The 12,371-nt window shown below is 36.1% G+C and overlaps 2 protein-coding genes across 2 annotated transcripts; one reads left to right on the forward strand and one right to left on the reverse strand.

Annotated features, from left to right (window-relative positions):
* Window positions 1–91: 91 nt before the first annotated feature.
* On the reverse strand, window positions 92–2,815 carry LOC145692529 (uncharacterized). Its single transcript, XM_081767835.1, has one exon. It carries the CDS (start codon window positions 2,813–2,815, stop codon window positions 92–94), a length of 2,724 nt encoding a protein of 907 aa, XP_081623961.1.
* Window positions 2,816–6,776: 3,961 nt separating this feature from the next.
* Window positions 6,777–9,731, forward strand: LOC145692530 (uncharacterized). Its single transcript, XM_081767836.1, has 2 exons — window positions 6,777–7,247; window positions 8,424–9,731. Exons 1-2 carry the CDS (start codon window positions 6,777–6,779, stop codon window positions 9,729–9,731), a joined length of 1,779 nt encoding a protein of 592 aa, XP_081623962.1.
* Window positions 9,732–12,371: the final 2,640 nt, after the last annotated feature.

A 12,371-nucleotide genomic window follows, 5' to 3' on the forward strand; every position in this document is an offset into this window, starting at 1 on the left:
CATACAATTTTGCAATATCAGCTAGTAGCATTCATTTTGTCATTACTGACTTAGAAGTGGGAACAACAATAGAAAATGAAAATGAATCACTTCATGGATTCCACTGTATACCTAAAGCTTTTACATTTTCATCTTCATTAAAACAAATTAACGACTGAGTTTCTCTTAAGTGAGAAGGTATACTATTTAGCACATTCATGTCGTTAGTAGACCATTTTCTTAATTCGAAACCACCTTTGTGTAATAATGCTGTTAATTCTGAGTACAAGACCATTGCTTCACTACTATCAGCTGCACCTGAAACTAAATTATCAACAAAGAAATCATTCATGACTAATTCTGCGGCTCTGGGATAACAATAACCTTCATCTACAGCTAACTGTTGCAAACACTTTACAGCAAGATATGGAGCCGAACTGGTTCCATAAGTAACAGTTAACAATCTAAAATCACTAATAGGTTGGTCAACTGTTTCTCTCCACACTATTCTCTGGTAATCAGAATCAGTTTGATCTACCTTAACTTGTCTGTACATTTTTGCTATATCAGCACACATTGCAATTGGATGAGTTCTGAACCTTAATATTAATGGGATAATATCATCTTGTAATTTTGGACCTACCATTAAGTTGTCATTGAGAGATATTCCATTGCTAGTTTTAGCACTACCATCAAATACAACCCGCAATTTAGTGTTAGAACTACTTTCATTTAAGACACAATGATGCGGCAGATAATAAGATTCAGATACAAGCTTATCAAGTTCTATATCAGGAATTTTTTCCATGTGACCTAAGTCTAAGTACTCCTTCATGAAATCACAATATTGTTTACATAAATCAGGATCTTTCTGTAACTTACGTTCCATCTGGCATAATCGCTTTACTGCTGTGTCCCGTGATACACCTAGAGGCTCAACATTTTCTTTAAAAGGCAATTTTACAATATATTTGCCATCAACATCACGTTTGTGAGTTTCAGCAAAATACTGCTCACATTTTTGCTCTTCAACGGATAAATGTTGTACAGTTGGCAACTCTTCTACTTCCCAGAATCTTTGCAATGTTTTATTGAGATCAACAGAAACAAAATATGACTGAACACTTGATGTGTTATTCGTTAAGTTAATCTGACCACACAATACCCAACCTAACACTGTTTCAATGGCAGACGGAGCCCCATTCGTACCTACGTGTCTCCCACTGAGCAAAAATAATGGGAAAACATCAGCACCTAATAACACATCAATAGGGCCACTTTTATTAAACTGTGGATCTGCTAAGCTTACTTGTTTGACAATTTCCCAATTACCTATATTTTGAATAGTTACTCTGGGTAAGTTACTTGTGATTCTTGGGACTACTATTGCTTTAGTATGAATATTATTATTACTGTACAATGACTGAAAACACAAATCAACTATTGCATGAGAATTTCCAACGTTAGAACCAGTAACACCTGATATGCTAATGTTTATTTTCTCTTTGTTTATGCGTAATTTCTGGACGCAGCGTTCAGTTACAAACGATAATTCACTACCACAGTCGATAAGTGCACGAAATTGTATCAACTTATTTGCATTATCTTTGATATTTATGACAGCGGTGGACAACAACACCTGAGGAATTAGTTTTTGATTTATAGAATGAGAACAATTTACTTGATCTACTTTATCCTTCTTTTCAAAATGCAATAAAGTATGATGTTTTTTGTTGCAAGTGTGGCAACCCTGCTTCACATTACACTTATTCACGGAACAATTTAAGGTCAAACGATTGAAACAAAGCGAATTCTTTTTCACAAAACTATGCCTATCATTTACTGACATATTTATGAACTCTTGACACTTATATAGCTTGTGGTTATTTTTACACATGATACACGACACAATTGGATTTGAATGATGCACTAACGTGTTGCCTTTTTTGTTTGTTTTTAAAGCAGACGTGTCTGCCGGTGACCTTGCACTCACTGCAGCTAACGCTTTGGCACGTTGTAATATGAACTCTTTCAGCTGGTCGAAAGTTGGTTGTTCGTTTTTCTTCAATGAAAGCTCCCATTGTTTTCTGGTGTTCTTATCTAGCTTCTCACCCACATGGTAAATTAAAATCACATCCCAATGTTCCACTGGAAGGCCCAAGGATTTAAGTTCACACACACACTGAACACTATTGTCAACTAATCTTCGTAACTCACCTGATGACTCATTCTTCACAGCTGGTTGAATAATCAACTTGCTCAAAATATGATTTGCTAGCTCCCTCACGTCTTCATATCTTGATTTAAGTAACTCCCATGCTACTTTATAGTTATCATCAGATATGGAAATAGACTGCAACAATACAGCAGGTTCTCCTGATACAGCTGTCTTCAAATACTGCAACTTTTGAGCATTTCCTAACCGATTGTTATTATGAACAGCAGCTACAAATAAGTCACGAAACGATAGCCAATCTTGCACTCTACCACAAAATGTAGGGAGTTCTAAGTCTGGCAACTTCACATCTGTGCACTGTTTATTAGATGTATTTACCTGTTCAGTATTAGGTGACTGCATATTGTACAAAATTTCTAAGACAGAGTCCAACTTATTTTGCACTTCATTAAATTCTCCGTCATATGTTGCAAACTCACTTTCACCACCCACAGAAATGAACTTTGTAATGAGCTCTGTGCTATCACCATGTAATTGCGTAGCACGTTCAGTGTACAGCTTGATACTGAAGTAAGGCTTGTCTTTATTCTCGTTCACTTTATGTGTTAACCTTGTCACTTCACGTTTCAAGACAGTTTTCTTACCTATGAGTTCTTCCATTGTTATAATTCTGCACCACTTTGACAATGCACTACAAAATGAAGATACTGCGGCACAAGTTTGCAAACCACGCACATGCACAACTGGAACAAAATCCGGCCCGGAGGACCACTTTAATGTTCGTGGACTGTATTATTTTGAACACAAAGTTCGTTGTACAATATACTATTTATTATATTGTAAACACACAACTAAATACAATAATTGCTACGCATAAGCAACTACACACTATGCAGTCACACACGCCACGTTGACACTTATAAAGCACTATAAATTATCCAGTGTTGCCAAATACAAAACAAAAGAATAATGAAATGCGGCCGAACACCACCATTTCATTCATTTCTCATCATCACTGTCTCCTTTAGCCTAGCCGGCATAATCGTGAGACGTAAAACTTAAAAATTTCATTTCATTTGTTTCATTAACTATACACAGCTACAGAAGCCTCGGCTGTCGCTGTTGGGAGTGTAAGAGAAATACTTCTTTCCTTTAGCGACTACTTGCAAAGTGGAAAGTTTATTTAGTACTTTAATGCAGGGGTGCCCACAAGGGGAGGCTATGACGCAAACTGCGTCATTGAAATATTGGGCGGGGGTAAAAATCTATTTAAATGTGTCTGAGAGGGTGTAAAAATTAATCGAAAAGTTTTTTTTTCATGGAAGAACACCTACGGATAGGCAATTGAGGGGGATGCGTCATGGACATGAGGGGGGGGGGCACCACTGCTTTAATGAGAGTAAAGTCTTGGTTACGCTCAAGAATGGAGAAGGAAAGACTCAGTGGACTGTGTATATTGCGCCCACCGAAAAAATGTGCTTTTAAACAAGCATGTGTTTATAGAGCAAGCAAATTAAAAATTCGCTAAGGACTGTCTGGATAAGCTTGCATATGTGCATTATTTTTATTCATATCAGTTTCATTTTTTGTATATAGTTTAATGGTTTTAGTGAATTCTTTGTGATTCTTTTAGTGATTTTTCTGGTGAGTTTTAGTGAGTTGTGTTTGCATTGGCTGGCAACAGTGCCTTCAGTGTGCTATTCAAGTTGTGTCTGTGCATTCGACAATGTGCTGTGAAGTGCAACTAGGCAAGCATATTCATTAATAGTTTCAGAAAAGCATTTATTCATAGGTTTTAGAGAAACACTCATGTTTATTAATATACAATTCACATGTTCTTAACGGTGTTTTAGAGTGTTACTCAGTTTATGTGTGATCGAAGACAAAGTATGATGGTTAGCAAGCAACATGTGGTTTAGCTAGCAGCAAGCAACGATTACTGCAGAAAGATGTTAAGATAAGTAATTCATTGTACTAATATTTAAGTATTATATCAGTATATTAACATATGAACAAAGCATGTTATATTTATCATATTAACACATGTACCTTTAAATAAGAATTGAAGCAAGTAACATCTAAAATATTCGTCAAGTCTTATTTGTCGTTCCTTCATGATATCTGGGTGAATCAGTAATATGGGTTTAATCATACAGTTCATTAGCTGTGGTTGTGATATGCCTGAGTTGTAAATAAAGTACATAAACATATCACCCTTCATACATAAGCATCATCATTTTTTTTGGTCCTCCGTCCACCGGATATCAGAACGGGAAACGTGACTGCATTCTTTGTTCTCGTGTGTGTGTTTGTGTGGGTGCTGCTGTCATAAGCAGGACAGAACTGTTCATATCAGTACAGTGGTGTGTGTGCATTCAACCCAGCTGAATTCAAGGTTACACGTTTGTAGGTCACTCAGAAGTGAAAAGTAAAATATATTGTCAGCGGTTTGTGTAGTTAAAAAAAAAGGACTGAAACAATGGCAGAAGCGCAGTTGGGTCAATTAATTAAGAAACGTGCTTCGGTCAAAGGTCAGGCAACAAGAATACAGATATTTCTTCAAAAACTACAGAATGAAAACAAACCTAGCATACAAGAAGCAAGAACAAGGCTAGTTGCACTTGAAGGGGTTTTTATTAAGTTTGATGAGATACAGTCAGAAATAGAGCTCTTGGATGAGACGGGTGAACAAGAAACGCACAGAATTACATTCGAGGAACTGTATTATGATTCAAAGGTTAAGTTACAAGAATTTATTGATAGTTTTGAACAAAAAACGGATTCAGGGACAGCAAATAACAAAGCTACAAATTCTAGCAATTCAGTACAGTTGCCTAAAATTTCTTTGCCCACATTTTGCGGTAAATGCGAGGAGTGGTCGCCCTTTAAAGACATTTTCATTTCCCTTATTCACAATAACGAATCATTAAGTACAGTTTGTAAGTTTCAATATTTGCGCACATCGCTCAAGGTAGAAGCGTTTACATTAATAGCAAATCTTCCAACGGTAGAAGTAAATTACGAAATTGCGTGGAAGCTTCTTGTTGAACGCTACGAAAACAAACGGTTGATAGCTTCGACATATGTACGAGGGTTGCTCAATATCAAGCCAGTAATGAAAGAAAACGCTAAAGACATTAGACAATTTATAAATACTGCACGTAGTAATTTTCAAGCCCTTGAAGCATTGAATTTGGACAAACCTTTGCATGACGTACTACTAACACAACATTTAGTGGAAAAACTTGATTCGGCAAGCAAAAGGGAATGGGAAGCTGAGCAAAGTAGTGACTCCTTTCCATCGTTATCAGAATTATTTTCATCTTTAGAAGGTCGTTGTCAAATGTTAGAAAACATTCGTCCTACTCAATCTGAAAGTACTTAAGACAACAAAAGTGTAGATTCCAAAGCAAAAAGAAAGAATAACAATCAAGTGAATTCGTTTGTTACTATGCTTCCAAATGCATGTAATATTTGCCGTAGCAAAGAAACGCATGCTGTTTTTCGCTGCCCAGAATTTCTGAGTGCTAACATTAATCAAAGAAAGGAGCTCGTGAAGCAAAATAAACTATGTTTTAATTGCTTAGGTAATAAACATCAAGTAAGGGCATACAAATCAAGTACTTGTAAGAAATGCAATTTTAAGCATAATACACTGTTGCATGAAGATACTACTCAGGAGGCTACTAACAAAGACAGTTCAAGCAAAACAAATAACAATACTACTAACGTACCTAAAGTTAAGGAACAGAATCAGGTTAAAGTTCAACCACAGGACTCTTATTGCTCATTTAAGATTAATTATGGTCAGCAAGTCTTATTAGCAACAGCGTTAGTTAACGTAACAGACACTAAAGGTCGTTTTCAACAATGCAGAGTGTTATTAGATGCAGCGTCTCAATCGAATTTTGTAAGCGAAGCTTTAGTTCATAGATTAGGTCTCAAGAAAACGAAAAAGCGTGTTCCCATTAGAGGTATCAATTCTGTAACCTCCGAAGCTCAGTACAGTGTTGAAGTTCATATTTATTCAAGAACATGTGAATTTAATGCAGTGGTCGATTGTTTAGTATTGCCAAACATTACAGGTTGCATACCTTCTAAGGATATTGATTACAGTAATTGGAACTTGCCAAAGGATATTTGCTTAGCCGATCCAAATTTTCATCGCTCGTTGTCAGTAGACATGCTTATAGGTGCGGGGTTATTCTACAGTCTCCTTGAGCCAGGCCAGATGACTAGAAAAGGACATTATCCAGTTTTGCAGGAAACGAAGCTAGGATACGTTGTCGTCGGAAATATGCCTTCAATACCTGAAGAAGCCAACCAGTCGGTAATTTCATGTTTTGCTCAGATAGAGACAGACTTGGATACACAATTGAGAAAATTCTGGGAACTCGAAGATCTTCAGACTAAGATTTACACGCCGGAAGAAGAAAATTGTGAGAAGCATTTTTTACAAAATACAACCAGAAATGGGGACGGAAGATTTATTGTCAAATTACCAAAGAAGGAAGAGAATGCAGCTTTAGGAGAGTCTTACAACATGGCACTATAAAGATTAAAGCAGCTTGAAAGAAGATTGCTACAAAATCCTGAGTTTCATAAACAATATGCCGCCTTCATGGATGAGTATTTAAGTTTGGGTCACATGCGAAAAGTTACAGAAGAAGACGTGAACAGCAGCAGCAGTTGTTATCTTCCACATTATCCTGTATTCAAGATGGACAGTACAACAACTAAATTAAGAGTGGTTTTTGATGCAAGTGCAAAAATGTCTAATAGCAAATCATTGAATGACATTCTTCAAGTTGGGCCAATTGTTCAAGATGACTTGTACTCCATTATTTTAAGGTTTCGGTTGTACCCAGTTGCATTTACAGCAGACTTAGAGAAAATGTACCGCCAAATATTAATTCATGATGAGGACAAGTGTTTACAACGCATCCTTTGGAGAAACTCAATAGAAAAACCGATCCAGTCGTATGAGTTACAAACAGTCACGTACGGGACGTCGTCAGCATCCTTCTTGGCAACAAGATGTCTGAAGCAAATAGCGGAGGAAAATTCCAAGGAATTTCCAGAAGCAGCAGAAGTAATAAAACACAATTTCTACATTGATGATGTGTTAAAATCAGTACCAAACGTGTCAAAGGCCTTAGAACTTCAGAAGGATCTTATTAATATTTTAAGCAGAGCAGGTTTCAAGCTTTGTAAATGGAGTTCTAACAAAGAAGAAGTACTTCAAGGAGTTCCTGAAGACTTCAGGGAAAAACAACAGCCAATCATACTTGGTCAGCAAGACGGTGTTAAGACTTTAGGAATAGCATGGATTCCATTAACAGACAAACTTATAATTTCGAACAAAATTTGTAAAAATGGAACTGCAGTAGAAAGTAATGTTGCAATGACAAAAAGACAAGTCGTCAGCATAGTGTCATCTCTCTTCGATCCATTAGGTCTAATCGCTCCAGTTGTCATCAAATACAAGAATTTCTTACAGAAGTTGTGGAAGACAGGAATGGATTGTAATGACTCATTAGACACAGTCCTACAAGTTGAGTGGAATCAATTAAAGTCTTGGCTACCTGCGATGGCGAAGATACAAATTACAAGAAACGTAATGTCTTTGGAGAACGTTAAGGAAATTCAATTACATGGTTTCTGCGATGCAAGTGAAGAAAATTTTGAAGCAGTGGTGTATATCAGGGCTACAGACGATCAAGGAAACATTGAAGTCAATTTACTATGTTTAAAGTCGAAGATTGCACCACTGAAGAAGCAAACCTTGCCTAGATTGGAATTATGTGGAGCACTGTTACTTGCGAAGCTAATAGACAAAACACTCTCCATATTGAAAATAGAGATCAGTGGTATACACCTGTGGACAGACTCGACGATAGTTTTGTCATGGATCAAATCACCTCCCAATCGTTGGAAGACATTTGTATCCAACAGGGTGGCTCAAATTCAGAGAATCACATCAATCAATCAATGGCACCACGTGCCTAGTAAAGAAAATGCGGCAGACATAGTTAGTCGAGAAGCGGATCCCAACACTCTTATCCAGTCTCGAGAATGGTGGCATGGTCCAGAGTTTCTTCACACAGCATAATGGCCATGTCAAGAACAAAATGAGCCGGCTAATATTCCAGAAGAGAAGAAGGTCATGATAAGTTTGGTGGCAGTTCATGAAACGAGCTTTATGAAAAGATATTCATCGTTAAACAAAATGTTGAGAGTAGTAGCATATTGTTTGCGATTCAAACAGAATTGTCTTTCCAAGAAATCAGAAAGAAGAACCGATAGTCTTGACGCTTCGGAACTTCGTTTAGCGTTACACAGATGTATCAAGATAGTACAACATACTACCTATCATCAAGAAATATTGAACTTGCAGCAACAAATGGAAGTTTCAACAAAGAGCCCAATCAAGGATCTTTTTCCATTTCTGGACACGGAAGGAATGCTAAGAGTAGGAGGAAGATTGGAACATTCAAACTTGGAGTACGATAACAAGCATCAATTCATCTTACCTGCAGGACATCATTTCACCCACCTGATAGTCAAAGACGAACATAAAAGGTTGCTTCATGCAGGACCACAACTTCTTATTGCATCTTTGCGTACCAGATATTGGATTCCAAGAGCTAAGAAGATGGTCAAGGCAATAGTACACAATTGTTTGGTTTGTTTCAAGTGGAGATCAACAAGTTCATCACAGTTAATGGGACACTTACCCAAGGAAAGAGTAAATGAAGCAAGACCATTTGTACACGTGGGAGTGGACTACGCAGGATTCTTTTATGTCAAGCCCAGAATTCGCAGCAAAATTCAAATGAAGGTCTATGCAGCGTTGTTCATCTGTTTAGCCACTAGAGCAGTTCACATAGAAATAGTTTCAGTCTTAACTTCTCAAGCCTTCATCGCAGCATTGAAGAGATTTGTTGCTAGGCGAGGTAAATGCTTATCTATCTGTAGCGACAATGGCTCAAACTTTGTTCGCGCCAATCGAGAATTGCAACAATTTTTTGAATCTAAGACTAACCGAAAGGACATCCTGGAATACTCAGCTCAAGAAGGTTTAGAATGGAAATTCATTCCTGCCAGATCTCCTCACATGGGGTCATGGGAAAGTTCAATAAAATCCATGAAGTACCACCTACGGCGTGCAGCAGGAACAGCAAGTCTGACATACGAAGAGTTGAATACGTTACTTATTCAAATTGAAGCCATTCTAAATTCAAGACCATTGACAGCCATTTCCAACGATCCTACAGATCCAATGTATCTCAGTACAGGACATTTTTTGATGGGAGCTACACTTCTCAGCCTTCCGGAACCAGATCTACTGGGCGCACCTATCAACAGACTAGGCAGATGGCAACGGATTCAACAAATGAAGCAGCATATTTGGAAACGTTGGTCAAGGGATTACCTCAACCAGTTACAACAAAGAAGAAAATGGAAGTCAGCTCAGCCTAATCTACAACCGGGCATGGTTGTATTGTTAAAAGAAGAGAATGTTCCTCCTCAAGTGTGGAAGTTGAAGAAGTTCATCCGGGCAGTGATAATTTAGTGCGAGTGGCAACTGTGAAGTATAAAAGTGGCATTTTTCGGCGCAGTGTTGCTAAATTAATTCCTTTGCCCCTAGAGCATTAATTGATTGTGTCCAATCAAGGAAGGGGATAATGGATAAGCTTGCATATGTGCATTATTTTTATTCATATCAGTTTCATTTTTTGTATATAGTTTAATGGTTTTAGTGAATTCTTTGTGATTCTTTTAGTGATTTTTCTGGTGAGTTTTAGTGAGTTGTGTTTGCATTGGCTGGCAACAGTGCCTTCAGTGTGCTATTCAAGTTGTGTCTGTGCATTCGACAATGTGCTGTGAAGTGCAACTAGGCAAGCATATTCATTAATAGTTTCAGAAAAGCATTTATTCATAGGTTTTAGAGAAACACTCATGTTTATTAATATACAATTCACATGTTCTTAACGGTGTTTTAGAGTGTTACTCAGTTTATGTGTGATCGAAGACAAAGTATGATGGTTAGCAAGCAACATGTGGTTTAGCTAGCAGCAAGCAACGATTACTGCAGAAAGATGTTAAGATAAGTAATTCATTGTACTAATATTTAAGTATTATATCAGTATATTAACATATGAACAAAGCATGTTATATTTATCATATTAACACATGTACCTTTAAATAAGAATTGAAGCAAGTAACATCTAAAATATTCGTCAAGTCTTATTTGTCGTTCCTTCATGATATCTGGGTGAATCAGTAATATGGGTTTAATCATACAGTTCATTAGCTGTGGTTGTGATATGCCTGAGTTGTAAATAAAGTACATAAACATATCACCCTTCATACATAAGCATCATCACTGTCCTCGTCTGCTAAAATTTCTGTTTGACGAAAACCAGTGAATGAAATGTAGGCTAAGTAAATTACTTGTGCTGTGTCTTTTTCCTATCAATGCTATCCTAGTATCTAATCTGTTGATTTTTTATATATGTTTACTATATAGTTAATGAAGTTCTACTATGTGCTGAAATAATTGATCAGTTCGACATGAAGGATTACGTGCATACGTCTTTTGATGTGATTGTGTGAGTGGGATATATATATATATATATATATATATATATATATATATATATATATATATATATATATATATATATATATATATATATATATATATATATATATATATATGTGTGTGTGTGTGTGTGTGTGTTGCCTCTCCTTGGAAAAAATCTTACGGGCGCCCATGTGCTTGCGTCTCTTTATTCCTTTCATTCTTCAGAGCTTAATTCTCATCGTGATGAATCCGATTGGGTAGAAAACCGTGATTAACTAACCAAACTCACCAACATTAAAACACAGGACAGCTATTTCAGACTTTGACTGCTTCTTATTTTGACAACGTTCCTGTGTACATTATAAGTCATTACTTGGCAGCATGTATATCACATCGCCATTAAGAAATAATATATAATAACTTTCTTTAATTAATAAGTAAAAACTTGTAACTCATTAAAATGTATAGATTGCAAGCATAATAGCAAGCAAGAAAATTTTTTAAGAAATTATTTCTTTGCAAACCGACAACAATATTGATTTAATAGGGAGCCAATACTTTTACGGGGCGACGCGTCGTTTACTCATTTCCAACACTTTTTCTTTCTTCTTGCTCGTTCGGCGCCCCATTGCTATCAGCGCTCCCACGACAGCCACTCCTAGCTATGGTTTTGGATATTTGCGACGAATTATGATGAGTTTCAATGAAATCACTATATAAAATTATATGCATACTAAATTACAGGCACTTTTTAGTGGAAAATAGTGGAAATTTGAAAACCTCAAAATAATGTAAAGTACGGTACATGAAGAAAGAGATATGATAAATAAAGACTTTAGTTCAAAGCTGAAACATGTCTTTAATTAAAGGGAGTTCGAGATATGGTTATCATATTATAACAATTACAACCCCCACCCTTTAATTTATCTTCCTTTCTAAGAGAAACATTAATAATCACTGGAAAATGGCTTATTTAAACTCTCCCTCTTTCTCTTTCTCTCCCTATATATATATATATATATATATATATATATATATATATATATATATATATATATATATATATATATAGTGTAAAACTTTAAAGGCCCATACCTCCAAAACTATAGAACCTATTGTAGTCGGACCAAGACTTCACTTAGGAACTGGTATGTGCTCTATCCAAATAACCAGTTTCAGAATCCTGCGATACTTCGACAACAATTTTTATAGAAGTAGTGGGTGAGTACTTCAGATATAATGCCGATTTTTTTTTTACATAGTATTTTCCATAAATCGAATCTCCCCATGCGAAGAACGGGTATTTCAGCCATGAAGTTATTTTAAGTTAAAAGAATAAAAAGAAGCTTCTATGTATCTAACCTTAACGGATTTTGAGATATGGTGATCTTATTTTAAAAATTGAAACTCAATTTCTTTTTCTACCAGCATTTTTTTCATCTTTGTAGGAGAAATATCAAAAACCGCAATAAATAAATAAATAAATAAATAAATAAATAAATAAATAAAAAATAATTAGTCTAAATGAAAATTCTTAATACCAAATTTCACGTCTCTAATCTTGAAGGATTTTGAAATATGGCCATCCGGTTATAAAAGTTGATACTTCCTCACTTTTTTCTTTCT

Source organism: Thermobia domestica, chromosome 8 (genome assembly GCF_964235325.1).
Source record: "Thermobia domestica chromosome 8, izTheDome1.hap1.1, whole genome shotgun sequence".
NCBI lineage: Eukaryota > Metazoa > Arthropoda > Insecta > Zygentoma > Lepismatidae > Thermobia > Thermobia domestica.